Consider the following 27,850-nt stretch of genomic DNA (forward strand, 5'->3'; position numbering starts at 1 on the left):
AATTAGAGGTTAAGGGAAAGGAATTGGCTCTCCTGGTGTTTACACAGCTGAAAATCAGGAATAAGGCTGGGGGAGTTTCTCCTGTCTTCCGCTGCTGTGAGGGAGGGTAGAGATGGCATTGTCTGACGGCCACTGGTGCGGCTTCTATCAATGACTATGAGCCTCTTAGGGGATGTTCCCCCTGAACTGGTGGGGGTGGCAGCTGGCCCAGGTTAACTTTTGTGGGCTCAGGTGGCAGAGCTAACAACTGCTGTGTAAAAAGAGCAAGAAGTCCTGTGGCACCTTATAGACTAACAGATATTTTGGAGCATAAGCTTTAGTGGGCATAGACCCACTGACGAAGCGGGTCTTTGCCCACGAAAGATTATGCTCCAAAATATCTGTTAGTCTATAAGGTGCCACAGGACTTCTTGCTGTTTTGGAAGATACAGACTCATACAGCTACCTCTCTGATACTTGTCAGCTGCTGTGTAGCGGTTTGAGCTCAGGCTGCTGGCCTGGTTCCGCGTCCCTTCCACCTCATGAGGTCCTACAGCCCAGGCTCCAGCCCCATAGCCGGAGTCCTGCAAGGCCAGTCAGATGACAGGTGCTAACCCCGGGGGTTTAACTGCTGTGTGGCCTTCTCCAATCCCATGCAATCACAAGGGGCTTGTCTCCGTTAATGGACCTCCCTTACTGGGGGAACTGCTGCCATCTCTGTGAGGGAGAGCTGAGTGTTCTTGCTGCCCTTCTCTTCTTCTGGGCCTGACCAACAGGAACGATTAGAGCTTTACAAGAGAGCTTGTGCCCAGTGGTCCCATATCGGCCCGCCGTGGGGTTCAAAACCTTCCCTGGCACCCCACTCCCAGCCCTCTCCGGCATCAGGGACAGGATCCGGCCCTGGATGGACATGGGTCTGCCCCTAATGCTCTGTCCACTACCTATCCAAGTTGCTTTGCCCTCCCCGGAGAGATCTGTGCTCAGGCCCACCAATACGGAGCAGGGCAGCAAAACAGGCAGTTTCAAAGGGGCCCAGAGATCTGGCCATGGCTGCTGCTAACTGTGCCACTCCTGCCCTGTTTTCTCATTAGTTGTCTCAAACAATCAGGTCCAGTAGCCCCAACCCCTAAGCTGTGGGAGGGGCCTTAGCAGTGGGTGGTCTTAGACCCACCCACTTCTCAGTATCCGAATAGTACATTGGCAGCGGCGGTGGCTGGAGCTCTGAGCCCCTTTGAAGTGCCGTGGCAGTACAGTTCCACTACTCCGTGTGGCTCTGGAGGGGGTGGACCCAGGGCCACTAAAGGCCGATCACCCTTGGTTCCGCCCCTTCCAGGACACGCAGCCACGCCCCCTGTCCCAGGGTCTGCTGTCTGGGCTATTGCCCTGTCCCTTGTGCCTGGGTTGATTAACCCCTTGATTCCCCTCACATGAACCCCGTTGACCCAGCATGTGATAAAGCCAGGCCCAGGCCCAACAAGGGGGGTGAGGGGGCAACCACCTAGGCACCCAGCTTCTTAAAGGGGCCCAGAGCCCCCAGCTGCCTGTAGCAGCAATGGCAGCCAAGCGCTTCAGGCCCCTTTGAAACTCTGTGGGATCTGCCACTCTGCCACTCTGTGTGGCTTCTGATGGTTGTGGGGGGCAGCGTCATGCTCCAGGAGGCGCTAAGGGCTGACGGTCCTTGGCTTCGCCCTTTCCATCACAGGCTCCGCCCATTCCAGGGCATAGATCCGCCCCCCCACCCCTTGCCTCCTGGCCTGTGGTGGCTGTTGGCCTCACTGACCAAGCTTGCTCCCTCCTCTGGATCTCCCATTCCTCTCCTGCTTGACCTTAGTCATTCAGCCTCCATGGGGCAGGGCTGGCTGGTTTCTTTGTGACACACACCACTGGCCTCCAGCCTGCTAAGCAGCCTCGGATGAGCTAGAAATAGCCTCACTAGGCAGGGCAAACCTGTGCCGGTAACTGGAGAGGTCGGTTTTGGGGTGGCAAGGTTTCTAGGAAGCCTGGGGCTCATCCGAACCAGCCGGGCTGTCCCATCATGCAGCGACCCAACAGCTGGGGTTTTGCTTACCCATCTTCCCCCCCCCGGCCTCTCTCCACAGCCCAAGTGTCATAGCTGGGAACTGCCTGTTGCAGCTTCAAGAGTCCACCCCATCATCAGGTGCTCCAAATACCTGGCCAAGGCGGAGCAGGTGACAACAATCAACAGGAAGGGAAGCCGCACCCAGAGACGGAACTGCTGCGTCTGCCCCAGGGCTGGAGAGAGACAAACACCCGACAGGATTCATGCGGGTGCCATGCAGGGTATCCGTCCCCGCCCTCCCTGCAGGAAGAGACAGAGAGGCTAATCCCTGCTGCTGAACTGGTCAGTGCGGTGGGGGGAGCTGTGGGCTTCCCAACAGCTGTGTCGTGCCCGTGGCCTGGCTGCATGCCCTCCTCAGCGGCTTTCCAAGGCACCTCCAGAGGGGACACCAGCAGCCTGTGCCTGTCAGATGCCATTGGGCCACTGGCCGTGCTCCCCCACCCAAAGCTATCGCATCCCACCAGCGCCAGGCAGCCGCGCAGCCAAGCCCTATCCCCTGACGTCCTTGCTCACAGAGTGCCAAGCAGCCCTAGCTTCCCCCAGCCCCAGCCCTGCAGCTCCAGCCCTGGATTTCCCAAGTGGCTGGAGCACTGATTGGTGGGACAGCTGCACCCCAGCGGGCGCCCCAGCCATTCCAACCAGCCAGAGTGTGGTGGTCGGGGCTACCCTGGTCTTTATGGGAAGGCAATGCCTGCCTTTGCCTCTATGACCCACCGCCCGTACCAGCAGCGTGAGCACCTTTGCAGTTAAAGGACCAGAGCAGGCGCCATCTAACACAGCCATGTAGGGTGGAGTGAAGGGAATAAGACACCTGGGCAGGTTGAACCTTTCTCATCCAGCACCCTCATGACCTGGCTTGGTCAGAGGCAGCTCATTCCACAGCTGCCATTAGATGTCACAGAGGGTGGGAGTTCTCAGGCCCTGCACCCCATCCACATGCAGATGTGACTCTCGTTCAGCCGGGAGAACAGAAGGTTTATCAGGCGACAGGAATACAGTGTAGAACAGACTTGTCAGCACAGGAACCAGAAGCCGTCAGTACAATCCATCTTGGGGAGAGACGCTCAGAGGGGGTTTGGCTCTCCTGCCTCCCTCTCCAGCCAGAGGAGACTGAAATAGAGAATTTGCCAGACCACAGGAGGTCAAGGTAGGGTAAATTACAGCTAAATAACAGCACAGAACACTGAGAGCCAGGACTGGTGGCTGGAAACAAACTTTATGGAGCTGCAGGAAACTTGGGCACACCGTGACAAGTGGACATCCGGCTAACCAAAACCTTGCTGGATTACAGATGTTGCTGTGGGTCTGACAAAGAGGGTCTTTCCCACAGAAGCTCATTACCAAATAAGTAAATGTGTGAGTCTTTAAGGTGCTACAGGACTGCTTGTGTTTTGGGAAGCTACAGACTTACAAGGCTCATCCTCTGAGAGTTTGAAAGTTGCTTCATGCAGAGTGGCAGCGGAGCAGCCAACGATGACTAGGTGCCTGAGGCTGCTGGCAGATGAGCCCTGGCTTCTCTGCCTGTGTGGTGGGGGAGCAGGGGAGGAGGGTGTGATAATTTGCAGCTCCCCTCTCTCAAACCTTCCCCCGCACAAGTGAGGACCAAGAGGCTTCCTGTAATAGAGCAGCTGCCTGAGGAGGCTTATTGGGTGGGTGTCTTGCACAGGGCTGGCCTTGGGGAAAATGGCACCCTGGGCAAATTTGCATTTTGGTGCCCTGGCCCCTGTGGTCTTGGTACCCGCGTTGCCCTGATCCCCCATAGGCTCCCTCCAGTTCCCTCTCCCAATCCCTGCATCTCCCTCCCTGCACTATGCCTCCTTTGCCCTGAATGCCTGCACCTTCCTCCTGTGCACCAGCTCCTGCACTCCTACCGCCTGCACTGTGCCCCTCTCTCCTACCCCTCATACTTCTTGTACCCCTAATTCCAGCACCCCAACTCTTGCACCCCACCCCCTGCACTGTTCCCCTTCTCTCCTAGCCCTTGTACTTCCTGCACCCCTAATTCCTGCAGCCTTATTTGCTGCACTGTGCCCTCTGCGTTCCTCCCCTTGGCACCCCCTGCACCCCTAGCTCCCACACCCCCCACTTGTGACCATATTGGGAAACTGACTCCTCCTGGATGCACTGACCCCTCCATCACCCCAAGCAGCCCAGGGGATGCGCAAGGAAAGTGAGGAGAACACAGCTGCTGCTGCCTCACCATAGCCCAGGTGGGAAGGAGACCTGAGTGGAGGGACCTCTGGGGTTGTGTATTGGAGGAAGGGGTAATGTTTCCAGTCCACATTTACATTATTTTCATGCTACAACAGCCTAGTGGTATGCAAATATATTGGGAGCTGGATCAGTGCCTTTTTGTTCCCTGCCTGGGGCTCATTAAGAATTAGTTTGCAGCAAAAAGGCTACTCAGACACCTGCTGCCAGTTAAGGCCTTCTGGCTCCCTGTAAAAGGTTCCCCCCCAGGGCAGAGTGTGGGGAAGGAGAAGAGGAGTGGGCCAGGAAGAGAGGATGGAGGGTTTGGAAGAGAGAAACAGCTCAACCAGGAACAAGGGGGAAGGTGCTAGAGGGAAGTGGTGGGAGAAGTAGCCAAGGGAAACTTCCCATCATCTGCCTCCCTTCTAGGGTCCCCAGGCTGGAGCCCAGAGTAGTGGACAGGCTGGGACTCCCCGCACCCTTCCCTTGGAGAGCCACCCCAGTGGAAGGGACAGGAGCATCTGAACTGTCTGCGGGGGCTTGCTTGCTCCCCCTCCTGTGACTAGCCTGTGAGGAGAACTGCTTGGTAAGTGGAGACCCTTGACTCTGGGAAGCCCTAAGAGCGCGGCAGGGCCCCCATGAGTCTCTGAGACACCCAATAAAGTCCTCCAAGAAAGGCAGAATCCCTAGGGGGCTGATGTCTTCTCACTATATATATATAACAACTTACAAGGTAGGTGATGCGGGGCAGGACTTGGAATCATTCTGGATACCACCCAAAATTATGCAAACCTGCCGCTCCTGGGGAGAGGTTCTGTGGGCACTTGGGTTAGACCAGGTGAGGTGGTTTGAGAAGGCATTACTCTCCCCTGCCTATTACACCCTGGAGGTACCTCCCGCCAGCCCCGTCCTATCGCTGCTCTCCTCCGAAAGCCAGGAACTGAGCCTCCGTCTCCTGGATCATTGCCCATTACCTTACTGACAGGCCGGTCCAGCTTGTATGAGGTAGGCAGGTCTTTACGCCACTGCTTCATGTCTTCACCATTTAAGGATGAGGCAGCGGGCAGCTTGGGGCACGTGGTGAGCTGGGTGTGAGTGATTTCATCTTCCTGTGAGTGCCCGGGCCTGTGTGCACGTTCCCGAATCAAACCAGCTGCAGATCCAAGGAGGGAATGTAGAAAAAAAAAAAAAAAGCCAACAGGTTGATCTGGATTACCTCAGTGGTCACGCCCTCTTCTGTTTATGAACATAGCAGAACAGGTGTTTGTGAGGCATTAGCTCAGGGGAAGCAAGAATTAAACAGCTCACGTTCTGCGAAGTACCACTTCTCTTTCCAGGACAGCTTAACCCCAGAGGCCTTCCCCACTGCCAGCTGTGCCAGGATGGCCAGCCGGAGCCACGGTTTCAGCAGCCTCAGCAGCAGTTCTCTCCCCTCGTGGCAGGTGTCGTGGAAGAAGAGCAGCGGGGACTGCGTCGTGACGGGCTCCAGATATGAAGGCTCCAGATACGAAGGCCCCGTCAGTGCAGCCAGCAGAAGCTTTAGCTCCTTGAGCCTGGGGAGATACCCGCGGTCCCCATGCCCGTCTGTCGTCATCAACAAGAATCTCTTGACCCCGCTGCGCATAAACGTTGACCCCGCCTTCCAGGAGAGGAAGAAGCAGGAGAAAGAGGAGATGAAGCAGCTCAACAACCAATTTGCATCTTTTATCAAGAAGGTAAGATGAACACCAGCTTCTAGTGACCAGAGTGCAGCAGGGGATGGGCTGTGACTTGTGTTCCCAGTAAGCTGAGTGCTTGGGCAGCCTCCCAGGAGAGATTCAGCTGACTAGCAGAGTGCCCCCAGCCACCAAGAGCCGGCAGCCTGTGTTTCTATTGGTGGTGCACATTCGCACATGCCTTGGTTCACAGCACAAAATTTAACCCGCCCATGGATGGAGAAAATTAGAGGGAAACTTGCCGGTGATCTGCCTGTGATAGGAGAGGTTTGCAGGGATAACCATTCCCTGCCTGTAAATATTAGGTAATTTCCCATTCAGGGGTTCAGTACTTCCCTCCCATGCTGGCTATTTTACCAAAAGTTTGCATGGGTACTAGCTAACTATGGCAAGTTTTGCCACCCACTGCTTCCAAGACGTTGCTCATCTGCACTGGCTAGTAATTTCCCTGGTTGACCACTGGGAAAGGGGAAACTCTTTCACTGATGAAAGTAAATATGGGGTAAGCCACAGGCAGAGAGGCTAGGAGCACAAGGGTATGTCTAGTCTTACTGGGGTGGGGGAGGAGCGGCACGCCATGATCCATCTTCCAGGGATTGATTTTTGTCACTTGTGTGAAGATGCAGCAAAATCGATCTTCCTGGGCTCGGCCATCGACCCTGGTACTCCACACTGACGTGTGCAGTCAGGGACATGGACATGAGCATGAAGATCCCTGATCTACTCCAGGGAACAAAGTCGATCCTGATACATCGATTCTAGCTACGCTAATAGTGTGGCTAGAATTGCGTATGCAGGATTGACTTTGATCCCTAATGTAGACCAGGCCTATAAGATTGCACAGGACCAAAGCCAGGTGGGCCACAGGTAGAAGGCTACTGGTAGCCAATCAAGTGGCCAGAGCACCAGCGCAGCAGCAGCGATCAATAAAATAGTCTAAAGCTCCTGCTTGGAATTCTTTTCCCCTTATGGCTAAAACCAGAGAAAATAACCAGGCACTAACAGGATAGGTGATGGCAGGTCAGCGAGATTGCTGGACAAGCAAAGCAAGCTGCCTTCTGTCCTTCAGTTTTCCATCTCCTAAGATCCAGGAGAAGGTGGAAGATTTTCTCAAAGCAAAACAATTTGCCTACCTGAGGCAGGTTCCTGCAGAACTCTTACACTCCACAAACAGATGGTAATCTCCTGGAGGGATTGCTTCACTTAAGTATATTGTGTAGGCAGCTAATTCCATGCTACTATATTTTTAAACAGAAACGAAAAAAAGCTAGTGCTGGTACCAGAGTTTCTGTTTTCAACAGCATCTCCTTAAATCACACCTGCACTGCTTGCCATGTCCATGTGCAAATGAACATCCGTGCAAGCACGGCTGGCCTCCTAAGCGTGCGAATGTGATGATCTATGCATTGTGCTTATTCAAGTGCTGCCCCTGGGAATGAAAGCTGGCATATATATTAAAAGGCCTAGAGGGTGACGCTCATCCCTGTCCAGAGAGGCCAGCATGAGACCCAAGTGCTACTTAAACTCTCAAAACTGGCTGTAAGTGGTGCTTAGGGATGGTCAGAGAGTGTTACAGGTCCTCTTCTGTGCCTGATCCAGACAGAGTCTGTTTCAACCCTAGCTTGGCTCTTTAGCTCAAAGGCTCTGGATATCTCTGGTGGCCATTTCCCACCGTTTCCTCTATGCAGGGGTGACTTTCAACCCCTGGACAGAGAAATGTAACATACAGTTGTGACTGTGCTACTGGACAGGGAGTATCTTTTTATCAGGACTTCACGTGACCTCAGTTAAATGCCATGTAGGCCAGTAAAAGCCCAGAGCAGATCGTTGCTTGGGCTGGAGGTTGACCATCCACAGCTAGGATGTCCATGTGTCTTTGGGAGCTGCCATGAGGATGAGGAGTCCCAGTCAGGCTGCTCCAGTTTCTTTTGGATGTGGCGCACAGATGTTTGGACAAGAGGCAGATAACAGCTGGCTAGTGGGTTCTCCATTAAGACCCCTTTTGGCAGCCTAACAAATAGAGGCATGCAGAATGGGAGAAGTCATTCTTCTACTCTAGTCAGCATTGCTTAGGCCTCAGCTGGAGTATTGTGTCCAGTTCTGCAAAGCACATTTCAGGAAAGATGTGGAGAAGGTCCAGAGTAACAAAAATATTCAAAGGTCTAGAGAACATGAGGTATGAGGGAAGATTGGAAGAACCGGGCTTGTTTAGTTTAGAGAAGAGAAGCTGAGCGGGGACATGATAGCAGTTTTTCAGGTACCTAAAAGGTGTCAAAGGAGGAGGGAGGAAAAATTGTTCTCCTCAGCCTCTGAGGATAGGACAAGAAGCAATGGACTTAAATTGCAGCAAGGGAGGTTTGGTTGGACATTAGGAAAACCTTTCTAACTGTCAGGGTGGTTAAATACTGGAATAAATTGCCTAGGAAGGTTGTGGGATCTCCATCGTTGGAGATATTTAAGAGCAGGTTAAATAAACATCCAGAATGCTGGTGCTTGGTCCTGCTGCAAGACTGGACTTGATGACCTCTCAAAGTGCTTTCCAGTTCCAGTATTGTATGACATAGGACTGGAATGGACCTCCTGGGTCACCAACACCAGACCCTGCTAGCCCAGGCAGCCCTGGGATCTGATCCTATTCTTACTTACCAGCATGCTCCATCCATGACTTTAAGGTTTGTGTATTACTACAAAGAGATTTTAACACCAGATTACAAATGAAGACATCTGAATTTGAATTCATTTGCAAGTTTGAGACCTTTCACCTGGGACTCAACAAGGATCCCAACTATCTTACACATTACAAGAACAATTTCCCCACCTTTGATTTTTGCAGGGATGGGCAGACACCACACTTAATTTACACCTCCCAGAGGTTTCTCTCTCCCTCCTTCCTCTCTCCCTACCCCTTCTTTTTAATTTTTATATTTAGCTGATTCCTCAGTTTTCTCTCCATTTTTTCCCTCAGTTCTGCTCCAGAATCTGAAGTACCTACAATTTGCAGACATACTTTTTTTCTGCCATTGCAACACATTTGTTTAAACAACTTAATTGTAACTGGTTGGTTGCAAGAAACTGCCAGTAGGCAATAATCTTGCCATCATACTTATGATTGTGCAAAAAGGATAAATAGAAAAAGTAGAAGAACATAAAATAAGTCCATTTTTTCATGAAAGAAAAGGTTGAAAAATACTGAGTGAATATACCTCTGGAAGAGCTCTGTGTACCCCCAGGGATATATATACGCCTGCTTGAGAACCACTCTAATACAGTAGTGACTCCTGTTGTGCTAGGAGGTGTACATTATTGAGTAGGTGTAACACCGTAGTGACTCCTGTTGCACTAGGTATTGTACATTATTGAACAGGTGTAAAACAGTAATGGCTACATCACATTACACACTGTACCTTATTGATTAGGTGTAACACAGTAACAGCTGCCATTGTGCTAGGTGCTGTACAAACACAGGGCAAAAAGACACTCCCTGACCTAAGCCGTTTCCAATTTAAATATATGGCAAGAGACCACAGATGGCTGCAAGCAGCAGGGATCTCAGCAAAGCAACTGCCTAACTGCTGGCCAACCTTTTGTGTAGGACATACGGCAAAGTAGAGTTTTAAGGCAGGCTTGAAAGAGAGCTCCAAAGTGTGGGAGAAACATGATGATGAATGGTGCTTCCCACAACAAGGTCCTGACCAGCTATGTTCCCTTTACATTTTTCCATTCATGGGCAGAACAAATTCTGTTACGTTCACAAAGGCATGTGTGGATGTGCACCACCAGCAGAAAGACATGCAGCCAGCTGTGGGTTCTGTGGGCTCTCTGGTAACCAACTAGATGGCACCTGAATCTCTCCAAGGTGGCTACCCAAGTGCTCAGCTTTGAGGGAACACTGGTAACTGATCTCAGCGGGTGCATTGTGACACCGTCGTAATGTAAAGAAGGAGGCAGATCAGAATCTGGGGGTTGTAATGGAGTGTTGGGGCAAACTAAGCATCTAACGTGGAAGGACACAGTGTCTCCTGGGTGAGCCACCCCCTCAGCTGACTTACAACCACTATACAGCCTCGGAGGCCATTGTCGCTGCCACCTCTCTGTTTCGGCCTTGGAAGCAATTTGTTTCATGCACCGAGTGGAGAGAGGAGCCTGGCACTTAAGTAATTAACGAAGGCCCTTGGAGAATGAGAAGCGCTGAGCCAGATGGTCATCTCCGTGAAAAAGGGAGCATGTCAAGGAAGAGCGGAAAACGGACAGCTACATGCCTGTACAAAGAGTTGTGCATGCACGCGGGCAGGATGCAGAGTCTGCAATCACCATGGGGATTCCATGTAGCTCCATCCACTGCACTTCCCAGTACAAACCGTTGAACCTGATTCGTACCACGTTACTCCACTTTTGCCCCAGTGTCAACCTCTTATTATCTCTTTATTGTCTTGCATTGCCCGGAGTGGCTCTAGGATACCACCGTACCACCAGCTGTACAACCACAGACCCCCAGAGACAATCGCGGACACTCTTGTGATCGCAGTGGAGTGACACCGGCATGCACGGCAAGGATGCAGCAGTGAATCGGGTCCATATTTATCTTTTAGGACCAACGGTGATCAGTACCTGCGGCTGCCACGCTAGGCCAACAGGGCCGAGGAATTGTCAGTTTCCGTGGGCCCCTGGGCAGGATGAGGTGTGGGGGCTGGCTCCAGGCATTCAGAAGAGGCAGGGCCTTCAGGCAAAAGGGTTGGGCCTCTCCAGCCAGCCCTTCACCGCCACCCAGCATGAGCCACTCGGGACTCCAGTGGTGATTTAAACAGTCCAGGGCTCTGGCAGCTGCTGTTGCTACTGTTGTGGTGGTGGTTGGGACCCTCTTAAATTGCTGGGTGCCTTTGCGCTTCGCCCCATTGGTGGGCCTGATGTATACTAGCAAAATGGGAGCCCCGGTTGTGCCAGGCGCTGCACAGACATGGTAAGAGACTGTTCCTACCCTAAAGAGCTGGCGGGGGTGTGGTTGGGCCTATAACTAGGGCATGTGCCCGAGGCTCAAGAGCTCCAGGTTCCTTTCCCCATTTTACCTCAGACTTCCTCAGTGACCTTGCAGGGAATGCTGCTTGCAAGGTTATCGCTGGAGAGTTTGGGATACCAATACCCTTACATGTGCACTGCTGCTGGGAGCAGGGCTGCAGTCAGAGCTGGGCATCGGAAGAGCCCTGGCTGCTGGCAGGAAGCCCAGCTCCGAAGGCAGAGCCACTACCAACAGGAGCATGGACGGAAGACTGGCATAGGATGGTATTACAGCAAACCCTCAACTGGACAGACTAATAGCGGGGAGGGGGGTGCCTGCTAATGCCGAAAGTCCATTAAATCGAATGGTTATATTGTATGTCGATGCACTGACCTTCCCAGCCCATCACTCACTCCTGTCTTCTGCTCCCCGCTCCTTTTCCCACCTCCTACCCCGTCTTCCCCTCACACCTCCCTCTCCCTCTCCCAATTACATGGAGAGGAGCTGCACGCCAGCCTGGCTCTTTCCACCTCTTGCAGCTCTCAGCACGCTCAGTGCTGTAGCTCCTCCAGCCCTTGCGGCTCCGATGAGTCGCCAGCATTTATTGTGGTGGGGGAGGCTGGCGGACAGTCTCTGTTATTTCCAAAGCCCATTAAATCGAGGGCTTACTGGATCACCTTTACTCTGCTGCTTGCAGAGCTGGGCACTCTGTCAGCTTCTGCCACTCTCTGGCTGCCCAGCTCTGCAGAAGTAAGGAGGGAAATATCACACGACCCACCCCTAAAATAACCTCAGGACCCCAGTTTGAGAAATGCTGGCCTCTCTTCTCCCTGTGAAATCAGTTTCGTATAGGGAAAAAGCACACCAAAGACCAGATTTCACAGTCCGTGACATGTATTATAGAGGTCTCTGTGCTAGTCTGTAGCTTCGAGAACGACAAGAAGTCCTGTGGCACCTTATAGACTTAACAGATATTTTGGAGCATGAGCTTTCATGGGCAAAGAACCCACCCCTCCACTCATGCATCTGACGAAGCGGGTCTTTGCCCACGAAAGCTTATGCTCCAAAATATCTGTTAGTCTATAAGGTGCCACAGGACGTCTTGTTGTTTTCAAGTCCGTGACACATTTTTCATGTGAATTTGGGCCCTAGAAATACCCTCTGAGTTGAAGATTCACAATTTGGTATTTGAACTGCCAGCTTCTGTGGATGTGTCTAATAGGACATGCTGATTAGCTGTGACTTGGTTGAGTGAGGGCCCAGGAGGAAGCTGCCAAAGACATGATCCGAAGCCTCCATATTTCAATGTAATGTCCCTCTGTGACTGAGAGCCTTCTTTTGTCAGTCAAGCATTAAAGGTTTGTGCATGTGTCTCTGGAGGTCCCGGTCATTGTTCACACTAATTATTTTTTCCATCTCAGGGTGGAATAAATTTCATTACATGCACCAAGGCAGGTGCCAGCATGCACCACCAGAGAAAGACACACGGCCGGCTGTGGGCGCTCTGCTAATCAACTGAGCAGCACCTGAATCTCTCCTGGGCAGCTGCCCAAGCGCTCAGCTTATAGGGAACTCTGGTCCCCGTTTCAAAAGCTCGAAGGTTGGCTGAAGGGGCACATATCACCCTTCTGCCCCCAATGTTCCTAACGTCTCTGGGTTCCTTCCTGCAGGTCCAGGGCCTGGAGCAGCAGAACGCGGTTCTTACGGCCCGGTGGAGCTTCCTGAAAGATCAGAACAATTGTTGCTCCGAGTCAGACATTAAACACCTCTATGACCAGTACATGAGCAAACTGGAAAAAGACATGAGGGCCGTCAATCATGAGAGAGACCGGCTGGAGGTGGAGTTGACAGAAGTGTTGGATTCCATGGCTGGCACCCGAAGCAGGTGGGCATTTCTCCTGGTTCGTTGGGGTGGTTGTAAATTAGAGATTAATTTGCAGCCTATTGTTGAGGATCAGTTAGACTGGGTGGAATGTGGTTAACCCAGAGAATAACATGGGCTGTGGGTATGTCTACGTTATGCAGATCAACCCGGTCAGGGTGAATCTTACGGGGTTCAATTTTGTGCACCTGGTAGGGATGCATGAAATCGAACTATCGGCAGTTGACCCCTCTACACCTCAGTATCATGAGGGGTACGGGAGGTTGAGGGTGAGTCAATTGCAGATAATTTGATTCTAGCTAGGCAGTTGCCATAGCTAGACTTGCATATTTACCATCGACTTTAATGCCTAGCACAGACCTGGCCTTAGTTCCCGGTGTCCATACTCAAGAACATCTAGGACCTGGTTTTCTGAGGATGATGAGCCGTGTTCCCTCTAATTTTTCCCACCTGTGGGTGGAATAAATTTTGTTATGTGCACTGAGGCATGTGGGGACATGCACCGCAATAGAAACCCATACTGCCCACTGTGGGTGGCTGCAGGTGCTCTGCTAATCAGCCGGGTGGCACCTGAATTTCTCCTGGGTGGCCACCCAAGCACTCAGCTTACACCGAACACTGGCAATGAGCTTTCAACAGGAATTGCAGGTTCTGAAAAGTAAAGCTCATACTATTTTCTGGTTTAGTAAAATTAGAAGTGAGGACCAGTAGAAATCTCTAGAGAGAAACAGAGACAAAAGGGTTTGTCTGCACAAACCTGTGGTTCCCTGCATTAGGCCAGGTTTCCAATCTAGACCTTACATTTGATTATTGCTATGCAATTACAGGTACGGCAATGGCGTAGCGGGAATCGCCGTACCTACGGTCGACTTACCTGGCCGTCCTCACTGAGGGAGGTCGCCGGGAGAAACTGTCACGTCGGCCTCCCTTACTCCTTGTGAGAATGGGGAGTACAGGGGTCAACTGTCGACCCCAGATCATTTGATTTCGCATGTCCCCATGAGCCCCCCCCCTATGGGGGCATAGGTGTTCATAACTACATCCAATTACCACACACAGCCCAGGAGGGTGATAACTACATTTTGCTAAATGTTGCTATCAGTGAATTGCGGAGAGAGATGTGTTCTTTCAATTCAGGTCAGCCAGTCCAAATAGACTCCTATAAGAAGGGTACAGGCTGCCTGTTGGAGCCAGTGGGTTTTCTGGAAAAACTGACCCTAGCCTGCAGCCATGCGAAGCTTTGAAAGTCTCCTAAACACCTCGAGGTGCCTCTTCCCAAGGGAAAAAGCAGCCTCCTCGTTTGGTTTTTCTCTCTTATCACAAAATCAGCATCTTCATTAAATCCATTTCCACATCCCACGTGCGAATGGAATCTGTTCCCACTGCCAAGTTGCCTTCATTGAAACTATGAGCCAAATTTGCAGAAGCAGGTCTCTTAATTTTCACGGCCTGATCACACACCGGTCTCAGAGCCAGAGCTCCCCACCCATCTGGTGTAAGCTGAAGTCTGTGGAATGAGGCTGGTTTGCGCCAGCTGAAGATCTGGCACCGTCCATGCAAATAAGCAGGGCCACACATGGCGAAGTGCAAGCAGAAATGCACAGATGCACTGGCTTAGTTGTGGATTTTTCATGCATAACTCCCATCTGTGGACACACGCCATCAAATTTGCAGGAAGACAGGTGGGATTTTGGCATGTACAAGTGCCCTGTTTGCATATGCAAATGAATGCCTCACTAATTTCAGGGGGTGCTCTCTACCCCCCGTGAAATGTGCTACCCTTATGTCCTGTTCCCCAGTCTATGTACTTTAAAAAGTGGAACTTTACTCCTGGATTAACTTTACTATTATCTATCTATTCATTATAGTTTCATTAGTAATGTGCCTAAATCTCCTTTCACTGACATTAATTTTATACCAGTGTAACTGCATGAACTTTAAGCTTTTAGAAAAGTTCATTCTTTATATCAAATTTTACCAGGGTGACATATTAACATTTGCCTTTTACCATTCAGATATCTCAGGGCACCTTTACGAAGATGGCTAAATATCATGATGCCCATTTTACAGCTAGAAAAACTGAGGCCCAGAGTGGTACCATAAGACAACAGCAGAGCAAGGATTAGAATTTAGGTATCCTGATGCTGGAGCAGTTCAAAAAGCAGAATTTCTGTGCCTGGGGAAAGGCAGATGTTTTGAAGTTGAGTTTGGTCCTGCATCAGAATAAAATGTTGAAACTTTTCACGGACCAAGTAAATTCAGTCTGGAAATATTGTAACATTTTCTGACGGAGACATGAGTCATTTCCCTGCTCCCAGACCCTTCAAATCGGCAGGCTGCTACTGAAAGCTGGATAAACGAGGGAGCCTGTTGATGCCTTGCTGACATCCCATCAGGCATGCTGTTTGCTCCATAGTTGACATTATGGCAGCGCTCTGTAATGCATAAAGTGTTTTCATCAGGGTCTGGGGTGAGGACAGAGCTGGAGAGAGGCAGACTATAATTAAGCGCAGCACATGTGGGCTGGCAGGGAGTCAGACATTCCAGTTAAAGAGCAGAAAAACCAGAAGAACTGCCATTTCTCCAATTAGCCTCTCAGTCAGGGCTGATGAAACAATTAAATACCAGGGTGAGACAAAAACAATGGCATCACCTGTTGTTTTGTTCTTTTTCTCTGTTCTCATCCCCTAGATCCACACTACTTTAAGCTATCTGGGGCAGGGACCATCTGCTGTGTTTGTACAGCTCCTAGCACAAGAGGCTGCAACCGACACTCTTACAACAATGCAAATGATTATTATGAATGATTAGTTATCACTCAGGACAACAACTGTTGATCTGTTGCCATAGACATCTGCCTTCTTTCCAAGGTTTATGCTTGCTTGGGATCAGAGTTCCCACTAATTTTTTTCCGTCCAGGCACGGAATCAATTTTGTTATGTGCGCCGCAGCCTGTGCGGATGGATGTGCACCAAAAATAAAAATACATACTGCCAGCTGTGGGCGCTCTACTAACCAGCTGGGCAACACCTGAATGTCTCCTGGGATCTCTCTACTCTGCACTGATTAGGCCCCCACTGGAGTATTGTGTCCAGTTTTGGGTAGCACATTTCAGGAAAGAGGTGGAGAAATTGGAGAAGGTCTAGCAACAAGAATGATTAAAGGTCTAGTAAACATGACCTATGAAGGACAATTGAAAGAACTGTGTTTATTTAGTTTGGAAAAGAGAAGACTGAGAGAGGACATGAGAACAGCTTTCAAGTACCCAAAATGGTGTTACAAGGAGGAGGGAGAAAAAATATTCTCCTTGAGCTCTGACATTAGGGCAAGAAGCAATGGGCTTAAATTGCAGCAAGGGAGATTTAGGTTGGACATTAGGAAAAACTTCCTAACTTTCATGGTGCTTATACGCTGGAATAAATTGCCTAGGGACCTTGCGGAATCTCCATCACTGGAGATATTTAAGAGCAGGTTGGACAGGTGTCTATCGGGGATGAGCCATGAGGGAAGGGGACTGGACTTGGTAACCTCTCAAGGGCCCTTCCAGTTCTAGTGTTCTGTGGTTCTATGATATCAGTAGATTACTGTTGTCTTAAAACGTCTCTTAAGCATTTATTCGCCCTTTGCAAACTATGTTTGAAGGTTCTCTTAATACCAAGGGTTGTCATAATTTTCTTCATCTTTCCTGCTCCAGGGAAGTTGAAGGCAGCGTGGGGTGGGTTGAATTGTTCTCCTTTGGAGAGGAAAATGGGAAATTTGCACCTCTTTATGTCAGATGGTCCAGGGATTTCCATTGGCCAAGGGTTCAAAAGACACATGTTCTCTTCCTACCTCCTCTACTGATGTTGCAGCAGCCCCTTCCCCACCCGCCGTTTGGCTGTTTGTATTAGGCGCTTTCTGGGCATCATTGTCTCTTCTCTCTCCCTAGGTACGAAGAGGAGCTACAGAAACGCAGTGGCCTGGAATTCACCTTCACGGAGCTGAAAAAGGTCAGAGGCCACCGATAATTCACAGTCACAGCTGTTCACAGGTCTGGATGCCTGTCTCTGCCTATCTACAGAGAAGATGCCCCCATAGTGGAAAAGTTGACGAGTGCTGAGGTTCTCAGCTGGAGGTTCGGGGCCTGCTAAGGGGCCACAAGCAGAGCCAGTGTTAGGCTTGCTGGGGCCCGAGTTAGAAAGCGTTAAGTCCCACCACATGGGGTTGAAGCCAGGGGCCCTGAGACCAGCCACCCAGGGCCAAAAGCAAAGCCCGAGCAGCTTAGCTTCACATCTTAGCTTGCGTCTGACGAAGCAGGTTTTTGCCCACCAAAGCTTACGCTCCAAAACATCTGTTAGCCTGTAAGGTGCCACAGGACTCCTCGTTGTCTCTGACGATACAGAGTAACACGTCTGCCTCTCTGATACTTAGCATCACAGGGTCCCTCCCCCATGGCGCCCGGCAATAGACCTCCTTGCCAAAAGCTGGCCCTGATTTTATATGCAGAAGAGTAGTTGCGATGGCCCAGGTCCATTGTATCCAACATGGGGCTGAGGCCCTGGTTGCTGGCTCCCCGGGTGGTCCTGCTCGCAGGGCAGAATGCTAGAGCCCCAAGCCCTGGCGCTCCCTCCTGAAGAGCTTCACAGTCCCGGAGGCAGCTCCACACACCCAACCCCACCCTCTCCCGCTCTCCTGGCCCCCGGCCAGGTCGCAGGTGGGAAGCCAGGCAGGACCGGACAGGGACTGCTCCCTCTGCTGCCATGGAGCAGTGTTCCCTTGTCTACTGCTGGTGTCTCAGGTTGAAGTGGCTCTTCAGCTCCCAACCCCCTTTGCTCCTGCCGGGGCCAGCCAGTAAGAGCTCCCCAAGCCAGCAAGAGCCGCCCTGTGGCCAGCAGAGCCCGCTGGGAACAGGAACCACAGGGAGACCACCTAGCACATTCTTGGACCCTGAACTACCCCCTGCCTGCTAATTTTTTCCATCCATACGTGGAATAAATGTTGCACCGAAGTCCGTGCAGATGTGTGCCACCAGTAGAAACACACGTTGCCAGCTGTGGGCGCTCAGCTAGTCCTCTGCGGAGGCCTTTGAATCCCTCCTGGGTGGCCGTCCAAGCACTCAGCTTCCAGGGAACACTGCCTGCCACCTGCAGAATGGATGGATACCATCCCCACAGGACATTGCTTTCTCCCGTGACGGGGGCCAAGTCCACACTAGACCTTTTCGGTTGATAGTAGATACGCAATTCCAGCTACAGCGGTTGCATGGCTGAAATCGACTTCCCTACAATCGGCTTACCTGGCTGTCCTCACGGAGGGAGGTCGACAGGGGAAACTCTCCCCTCGACCTCCCTTACTCCTCGCAATGTTGAGGAGTACAGGGATCGACGGCTGACCTCAAGAGTTCAGTTTTGTGTGGTCCTATAAGGCGCACAGAATCAAACCCTGGAAGATGGACCCTAACCGGGTCAATCTTTCAGATAGCAAAGATATACCCTGGGTAAATGGTGCACCACGGGGATGATCTCTCACAGATTGGAGCCCAACGTACTGACCATTGGTGAACAGTGCTGATACGTCTTCTTTGTTCTATAGGATTTAGATGCCAGTTCCATTCATAGAACCGAGCTGGAGGTAAAACTGCAGTGGCTCCGCGAGGTGCTGGAGTTAAAGAAAACTGTATACGAGCAGGTAAGAAGCACCGATGAGAACAGATCCTTAAGAGGTTCCTGAGCCAGGGCGGGTGGGATTTTTCAGCCAAAAACTTATTTTCTGGTGGAAAACTGCAGAATCAGCAGCTCTGAAACATCAGGTGAGTTTGTGTCCCTGGTGCAGAATTGTTGGTTTGGGGGAGGAAAAATGCCAATAAAAAAAGAAGAAATTTAAAAAAAAAAAAAAAAGATTTCAGTTCCACATGAGTGAATTTGCTGGGCGAGATGAAGGCATTTAAAATAAAAAACAAATGAAAAAATAAAGGACATGAACAAGCAGCCCCGTCACCAGCCTACATTACCCATTATTTCCCTGGAGTCTACCTTTGATGGGCTGCCAAAGTCTCTTGACCGTCTTCTGTAATTTCCCCCTTCCCCAACCAGGGAACAGATGACCCTGAATGGTCAAGCTGGCGGTCAGTGTCCTGGTATCTCAGGGTTCCCGCCCTCTCCACAAGGACATGCCAGTGAGACACCACCTTCAGCAACCTCACAGGGTCAGGTTCGGCTCTTAGTTAGGCTGGTGTGAACCCAAAGTAACTCCCATACATCTCATTTCTCCTCTCACCGAAGGTGGAGCAGTCTAACTCCGCTGAGGTAGGCCCCGATTCAACCAAGCCGTGGAAGCATGTGCAATGGTCTGTGTGAATTTTGTCGCACTTTAGAATGTGCTTAGGGTGCTGCACAGGAGCCTTGTTCCTGATTTCCGCTGAAGCAGAAGTTGGCCCCCCCTCTTTCACTGGGGTCATTCCACATTTACACCCCCCTTAGAGAGACCAAATTCTGGCCCAGAGACTAGAACAACCAACCCCTCTGGGTACAGCTACACGGCACTAAATAACTCAGGCTACCTGGTTTGAGAACCCGGGTCCACAAACTCAGGCTCCTGGACTAACAAGTGCAGTGTAGCTGGTCCATCTTTGGCTGGAGCTGGGGCTCTGACCCCCTTCACCCAGAGCCAGCCCATCCATAGGAAGAGGTGAGGCAGCCACCCCAGGTCCTGAGCTTTTGGGGGCCCCATGGCAGCCGCCCCAGCCGTCCCATGAATGGGAGGGGTAGGATTACCAGGGACAGGAGGTGGGGGCAGCTGGCAGCAGTCGCAGGGGGTCACCTCCCCCGGCCTCTCGTGCCTGCACTCATCACGGCCTCCAGCCGCCCATGGAGAAGCAGGGCTTAGCGTGCCGGAAAGGCACAGGGAGCCGTCCACCACCCACCCCCTGCCCCAGGTTACTCCTGGCCAGGCTGATCAGGGAGGGGGCCAAGGGTCAGGGTGGGGGCAAAGCAGGGAAGGAGCAGAGCCAGCTGTACAGGGAGAACGGCCCAGGGTCCCATGCCTGGGGCACTGGGGGAGGTGGGGGTTGTCCTGGCCCTGCCCCCCACATGATGGCCCTGCTTCCTTCTTCCCTGGCTCTGAGAGCCTGGCTCCAGCCCAAGGTGGAAATCCTACGCTGCAATTCTATCGTCCTGCAGCCCCAGTTAGCTGATCCAAGTCAGGCATGGCTGTGCCTGCAGCTCCTTTATCCCAGCACGGATGCAGCTAAAAGAAAGGGGATTAAGGCACATTAAAAAAAAACAAAACAAAAAAAAAATAGTAGCCTCTGCAGTGAAACTAGCGAGGGTGAAATTAGAGGCCCAGGGCTGCAGGGCATGTATGTGTCTTCAGCTGGGATCTGGAGGGAATCCTGCACCGGTTCCTTTATCCGCAGCTCCCTTAGGGTGTCATAACACGAGGGGTGCAGCCTAACCCTGTTTAAACTCCCTCCGAGGCACCCAGAACAAGCAGCTCTCCAAGGAACAGGCCTCACCGTCCCATTCAGAAGCCTGCTGAGACAATTTCAACCTCGCCCCAGGACGCGCAGGCACCAACTCCATGGGCGCTCCGAGGCTGGAGCATCGACAGAAAAAAAAAAACGGTTCAATGCTCCCTTTGCGCCCACCAGTCACCCACCAATCAGCTGCTCAGCAGCAGGTGGGAGGCACTGGGGGGTGGGGCAGGGCGGGCTCAGAATGAGGGCAGGAAGAGGCGGAGCCAAGGCACTCAGTAGAGGGAACAGTCTTGGGGAGGGGGCGGAGCATAGATGGAGAGAGGGAAAAGTGAAGTGGGGCAGAGCCTTGGGGCAAAACCAGGGCTGGCGCACCCCCCCCACCCCCTCCTGGAAGGAAGGTCAGAGCCACAGTTCCCGTGTCAATGAATTGACACAGAAAATGCTCACAGAATGATCTCCGTGGCATGGTGCCTCGTGGACCACCGCAACGTGCAAGTGGAAAAGGTGACCTGATATATTTGGTGGGGCCCCTCTCCCCACTCCAGCTCAGGAGTAATTATAATAGTACCTGTCACTTTTCAATAGTAAACCTCCCAGTGCTTTACAAAGGAGGCCAGCATAATTAGCCCTGTTTTAGAGCTGGGGAAACTGAGGCACCGGTCACCCAGCCTTGCACTGCGACTAAAACCCAGGTTGCTGGAGAGTTATTCCTCTGCCCTAGCCACTAGCCCATGCTGCCTCCTGAATGACGTTACAAGCCCCTGGGCAATAGGAGTTCTGGCCCACAGTGTCCCCCAGCACCGGCTGAACTGGAAAAGGATATGATAGAGACCAGAGGGAGCTGTCACTATGTGCGGCATCCCATGACCCAGCTGTACGCTCCCCTCACAATCCACACATGTTCCTAACTCCTCTTGAATTAATTTCTGATAGGACTCACTCTATTGACTTTGGCAACCTGTTACGTTTTAGTTCTACCCTTAGAGCAAAGAAATTACACAGTCTTGGACCCTTCCAGTGACTCAGCCTGTTTTCAGGTTAAGCCACTTACCAAGGAACAATTGAGGAGCTATTTGACATGAAGGGTCTTGTTCCAGGGACTCTCTCTTTGTCTCCTGTTTTCCAAAGCTGCCAGGGCCAAGGGAACAAACCTTTCTCCTCTGGCAAGAGGTTGAAGGGAAGGGCTCTATAAGAATATGTGTACACAGCAAAGTTACTCCAGAATAGCTTCTGCATGTACTATTCCAGAATAATGCAGCTAGGCTACATCTACGCTACAGCAATCTGTCAACAAAAGATCTTACGGCAAAACTTCTGTCAAAAGATCACATCCACACACAAAAGTGGATTGAAGGAGCAATCTGCTCTGTTAACAGAGAGCGGTCAGACCGCCCAGCCGCTCTCCTGACAGAACGGCCAACCGGAAGCTCAGCAAACAGGCTGCCGGGTGAACCATAAATATGGTCTGTCTGCGCACACAGACACCGCCCCCCCCACCCCCAAAGTGTCCACATGGCTTTTTTGTGAACAGAAACTGCCAAGGAGAGGCAGAACACAGCTGGCAGAAGTGTTACATTTCGTGTGTGGACGTGTGGTGAGTTTTGTCGAAAAAACTCTCTGGTGTAGATGTAGCCCTACGCGACAGCGAAGCCCTGGAATAATCAAAACTTATTCCCAAATAGTGTGTCTACACACAATAGAGCCCATTTTGGACTAGAGCCCCTGTAAGCCCCTGTTAGTCTTTAAAATGCGAGATGATTGCTTTTTTGTGTTGGCTAGAGAAGGGGGAGTTGGGGAAAAAAATGGTTCTTTTCAGAATGAAAAACTTACCTTTCAAGTTGAGTTGTCAAATAGGAAAATCCATGCCCCCCCCCGTGCAAATAAAACATGAAAAAATCCCCATTTTTCAACTTCCCCTAGTTTTCATTTGAAATGGCTTGCGTCATTGGGGCATTGGAAGAAAAGTTTTTGAGCATGATTTTGCTCTTGCATCTGTTTCACTTGCCTGATTCTGTGAACACTCAGAAACCTCGTGGTCACCAGTACACCCTTGAGTGACGCCTGATTTATACTGGCATGAGAGGGAACAGGATCAGGCCCTTTGTGCATGGAAACTGCTCCAGCATGTGAAATTTACGTGCATTCTCCCGTATTAACCTTTCCTCTAACAAGCCCTGGGGATTAAGCCGCTATGAAGTAATGCGCTTAAAAATCCTGTTCCACAGAAAAAAGTTTGTCACAGCAACAAAGGAACCATCCAGCCCAGTTGCATTTTTTGTTTTCCCTGACAGGGAGAACTTCTACCCCTACCCTATTTTCTAACAAAATCCTGGCTACAAAGAGCCAAGGAAGCGTGAAGAGAAAGAACATGGATGGCTAGGGAAAGGTGAAAACACAGAGATTTATTTTAACGGGCTAAATCAGGAGTAAGCCACTTGTGTTCCACCCCAGTCACAGGAGAATGAGACCTGACAAGCAGAGTGAAAGGGGACCATCAGGCATTCCACTAGCTTACAATGCCATCAGGTCTGGTCTTGTCTGAGTACAAAGGGCACAGGAGCACGGTTTCCTAGTCCGGATAAGGGTGTCTTTGTAGATTTGCTGAGCCTTCGCTGCATTCATTGTAACTTCCTCCCATCACGGGTCATCTAGAACAAACACCTCAGAGTCAGGAGCAGGGTTCCTCCTATTTCCTTCCATTCATGAGTGGAATAAATTTTGTTATGTGCACCGACACCTGTGTGGATGTGCACCACCAATAGAAACAGGCCGCCTGCTGTGGATGTCAGAGGGCTCTCTGATAATCAGCTGGAAGGCATTTGATTCTCTCCTGGGTGGCCGCCCAAGCACCCAGCTTACAGGGAGCATGGCTTGTGGCCTCCACAGCATCCTGTGGCAGAGAGTTCCACCGCTCTCAGATGACTTCCCGCCATTGGAGCCTGGCCACAGACTCTTGCCAAATCGACTAGTGCTCTTGTGCAACACGAGGACAGAATGTTGCCCAGGATCTGGGGACTTTGAAATCTGAGTAATGGCCAAACCCAGAGTTATTATTCTGAGCCCCAGCCCAAACCTTGCGGGGTGGTTGAATTAAGCAGGACATCCAAGTCAAATCACTCCATCGAGGGCCTGGTAAAACAGCGCTGACTTGGGAAAGCTTCCCTCCTCCCATCTGTGTGTGAGAGGGATTGGGCTGGCCAGGCCCTGCTGCTGGTAACCTTTCTTCCTACGTGTTCTCTCCCCGACTGCAACGTAGGAGCTCCAGGTGCTGCTGGATGACATCAAGGACATGTCCGTCGTTATGGGGATCGATAACCGCTGCAGCCTTGACCTGAGCTGCATCGTGGAGGAAGTGAGGGCGCAGTATGAAGCTCTGGCTTTCAGGAGCTGGGAAGAAGCAGAAGGCCAGACTTGGAGGAAGGTACTCAATTAGCCTGGGAGGCACCACACACTGGTGCAGAGGAAGCAGGGCTTGGGGGAGCATCTCCCGAGGAACTGTGGGATGTGGTGAGAGGTGGAGGGAAGAGAAGGAGACTGGGGGGTGAGTGAGGAAGGGATGGGAGAGAGAAGAGAGACGAGAAGGGGAAGGATCAGGAGGAAAAAGGCACAGGAAAAAGGCAGGAGGTCCCAGTGTGGTGTCACCCTCCAGTTCCATGGATGCGATCACTCTGTTTTCCCCAGTGGGGTGTCTGTCCCCAGCATCCACCAGGGCCAGAGTAGCCCACACACCTACTGGGTAAGGTTGCTGACCCCCATTGTAGAGGCTCATGCTCAGCTCCAGGTGTCCATGGTTCTGTTCTGCCTGTTGGCGGTTACACCAGCTCCCTGGCATTGGTGCAAGGCAGGGAGGGGGTGACCAGGTCTGAACTCTTCCCTGCAGCTGAGCAAAGGGGCCGCCCACTCAGCTGCATACAAGGACCACCTCTTCAGCAGCCGGCGGGAGATTGCAGAGCTGAACATACGCATTCAGAAGCTGAGGTCCTGCATCGTGTGCCTGCAGAGCCAGGTGAGGTCTGCACCGTGGGAGACAGGGAGCCATGGGCACTTGTGATGAGAGAAATGGCAGCCACCCCCAGGCCAGAGCCAGCTTCCTATGAATGCCTCTCATTTCCCCCTCGGGACGAGTTTGCCAGGGGCCAGAGGGCACCTCTTAGTCTCTGTATATTATTCCTTCATTTATAGGCCTCAAGGGAGATCAGGGCCTCATCACACAGCAGTCTTATTTCCAAATAAGCTATTCCGGAAGAATTATTCCCGAACAGCTTATTTCAAAATAACGCTGCCGCCTACAAAAATGCATTTCAAAATAGCACTTAGGTATTTCCGTATTCAGCATCTACACACACAGAGCCTGTTTCGAAATAGAGCCATCGGACACACTACGGCTGGTTTCGAAATAAGCCCTGTTCCTCGCAGACTGAGGTTTGCCAATTTCGAAATAAGCCAGCCGCTACTAGGAAATTATTTTGGACTCGCAGTTGCGTTCTGTAGATGCTTGGTTGGTTTTTTCGAACTAACTTTGCTGGGTAGACCGATCCATTGACACACCATGGGAGACAACCCCTGCCCCAAAGATCTCGTGGTCTCAAGAGCCTAAAGCAAGCGGGAAAACGGAGGCAGAGAGTGAGGGTGATGTGCCAAAGACTGGCGGCAGCGAGGAGAGTGGGGTGGGGAGGGTGGCGTGGGGGTTGGGGTAGAGTCACAGAGGGAGCGGAGGAGTGGGTATGTGTGATGGGGAGGGGAGGGGCAGAGCTGGGGGGGCAGAGCGGGGCTGGGATGGTATGAGAGAAGGCTCTGGGTGGAGGGGGAGGAAGGTGTGTTACGAGGGAAGGTGCTGGGCAGGGGGCGAAAGGGAGAGGAGAGGGGATGTATGATGGTGAAGGGAGGTTTATAGAGGAGAAAAGTCCTTGGAGGAACCAGCCAGTGGCCAGTGGCCTGTCCCGCTGTTCCTGGTGTGTTGGGGGTCCCCCACAAGCAGACCCACATCTACCCAGCCACTGCTAGACCTTCTCGTTTACTCCTGAGACGGAAAAGCCCCCAGAGACCAACTTAGGCTGAAGAAGGCCATGCAGGGAGTTGGGGCAGGCATGCCAGGAAGGGAGGGGTGGGGAGGCTGCTCATCCGGCTCTGCCCCCACGTAACGGCGCTCTCCCCCACCCCTCTGCCACCCCAGTGCCTGCATTTGGAAAGGGGCATCAAAGAAGCTGGGGAAACCGGCCAACTGGCGCTTCAGGATGCAAAGGCCAAGCTGGCTGAGCTCCAGCAGGCTTTGCTGAAAGACAAGGCCGACATGGCTTACTTGTTGAAGGAGTACCAGGAGCTGATGAATGTCAAGCTGGCCCTGGATGTGGAAATCCTCACCTACCGGAAGCTGGTGGAAGGGGAGGAAAGCAAGTGAGTTGGACCGAAGGGGGTGTGGGGGAGAAAGCCAGACACCCAATTTTTAAAGGCCTGAGGCTGTTTCCTTTGAACCAGCATTCCCTGTAAGCTGAGCACATGGGAGTTCACCCAGGAGAGATCCAGGCGCTACCCAACTGATTAGCAGAGCGCCCCCAGCCAGCAGCGTGTGTTTCTATGGGTGGTGCACATCCACTCAAGCCTCGGGGCACATAACAAAATTTATTCCACCCATGGATGGATATGAATTAGAGGCAACACTGGGGCAGTGGTGGGTGTTGTTCGTAATTTTATTTAGGACATCTTCCTCATAGGCTACGCAGATGAAGCTTTAAAACTCAGTGAGAACTTGTTCTATGAAATCCAGGAGTCAGTTGATTTGGTGATGTACCAACAAGGAGTCAGAGACACAGAGATGTTAACGTGGACAGACCTGACCTCCAATCACCACACAGCGCAGGGTCAGCTGCCAAGCAACCACCCTGCCTAATTAAGCTCAGAACTTGGCGGGGAGGGGGTTGTACGTCGCACTATATCTGGACAGAAGAGTGGAATGTGGACAGAAGGCTAAATATTTAGGACACACAGAGTAGCAGTGATGTGAAAACTAGGAGTCTGCAGGCAGCTAGTGGATCTGAAAGGGGGAACGTGGGCAGCTGGCAGATCGGGAACCTCCCTGAGGCCATTTGGGTCCCGGTGCATGGGTGTAACGTGGTTTGCGGGGGCAGTGGCTTGTGCAAGGATCCAAAACCCCTCTGCATTCCTTGGCATCTCAATGGCTGTCTTCATCTTTCCAGCATGGAGTCACCGACAGCCACAGTCGTCAGAAGCATCTGCTCCAGACCGAGGCACGGTAAGCATTTCTTACCCTTGCTTGCTCAGTGCTGCAGCCAGGGAGGGACATGGGGAGGGAGCACTGGCTAGATGACCAACCTCCCCCACCTAACTCCTCCCCATGCCACTCCTAACCTGGGGGACGGCTGGGAAAATTCCCCCTCCACCCCAGGCCCTCCCCGTCTCTTCCCACCCCTGCTTCACCCAGTTCCTGTATCCTCCCTCCCCTGCTCCCTCCTTGCTTCTTCACCCCCCGTCTGCCTCTCCCCCAAGCAACGAAGCCCAGAGGTCTATCATGGGTCTGGTCCATCACCCCACACTAGTTTCCCCACGCTACCCACAGCACCGGGGGTATGTACCCTCTGGTGAACCCCGTACATCACCCTGGGCAGCAGCTGTAGGAAAAATAAACCCTTGGCCACATGTGTCCTCTCCTTCCCCTGCAGTTTCATCCATCTCCAGCATCTCAGGATGTTCTAAGCTGGTTTCTCAAGCGCAGGGCAATTCCACTGCCAGGGTGACCCGAAACAGGGCCGCAGAGGAGGCCATCCCTGCCTGGAGCCAGCGTGGAAACTCGGCAAGTCGTGGTGTAGAATCCCAGCCTGACGCCTGTCTGAAACGTTGCTTGTTGTCTGCTGAAGACCACCCCCAGAAGGAATCGACCCTGGTGGAATAGGTATCTGCTGGCAGCTGCAGCCAAACAAGACCAGAATGTCTTCTCCAGAAGCCCAATTCTTGCCAGTGCCTTAGGGGCCAAGAATAGTAATCAACTTCAAACCAGTTCCTGCCAGCAGTCCCTTTACACGTTCCATTTCCATTACTGGTTAGAAGCAGGGCCCCCATCCTGGGAAAAAGCTCTTAGAACATATCCAATTCTCATGCCAGCCCCAGCAAACTCTTCTTTGTGGTGGGGCTCGTAATGTTTAATTCATTCCTGGCCTGTGTTCAGCTAGAAAGCTTTGCAAAAGAGGATCGTGTTGTTACTTAGGGTTCAACAATGGCCAACTGAAGGCTAATAGCAGCATAGTGGGAGCTGACATGGGGCTGCCGAGTGGGTAGCACCCTGGACTCAGGAAGCCTGGATTCTATTCCTGATATGGCTGAGTAAACCATTTCTTTTTACCTGCCTCAGTTTCCCCATCTATGAAATGAGGCCAATGCTGTTAATCTCCTTTGCAGAACGGTTTGAGATCTATGGACGAAAAGTGCTAGATAAGAGCCAAGTATTATTAATCATTTTACCACTGTTAGAAAAAGGCTTCCTGCTTTCATTTTTGGGTGTGTGTGGATTTATGTTCATTGCCTGTGGTTTTAACCATCAAGTGGT

General features: G+C 51.8%; 1 protein-coding gene across 1 annotated transcript; it reads left to right on the forward strand.

Moving 5' to 3' along the window:
- The first annotated feature begins 5,631 nt into the window (after window positions 1-5,631).
- On the forward strand, window positions 5,632-27,850 carry KRT80 (keratin 80). Its single transcript, XM_074979980.1, has 9 exons — window positions 5,632-5,964; window positions 12,628-12,842; window positions 16,768-16,828; window positions 18,411-18,506; window positions 23,549-23,713; window positions 24,173-24,298; window positions 25,466-25,686; window positions 26,487-26,542; window positions 26,970-27,850. Exons 1-9 carry the CDS (start codon window positions 5,632-5,634, stop codon window positions 27,197-27,199), a joined length of 1,503 nt encoding a protein of 500 aa, XP_074836081.1. The 3' UTR covers window positions 27,200-27,850.

This window comes from Carettochelys insculpta, chromosome 29, assembly GCF_033958435.1.
Source record: "Carettochelys insculpta isolate YL-2023 chromosome 29, ASM3395843v1, whole genome shotgun sequence".
Taxonomy (NCBI): domain Eukaryota; kingdom Metazoa; phylum Chordata; order Testudines; family Carettochelyidae; genus Carettochelys; species Carettochelys insculpta.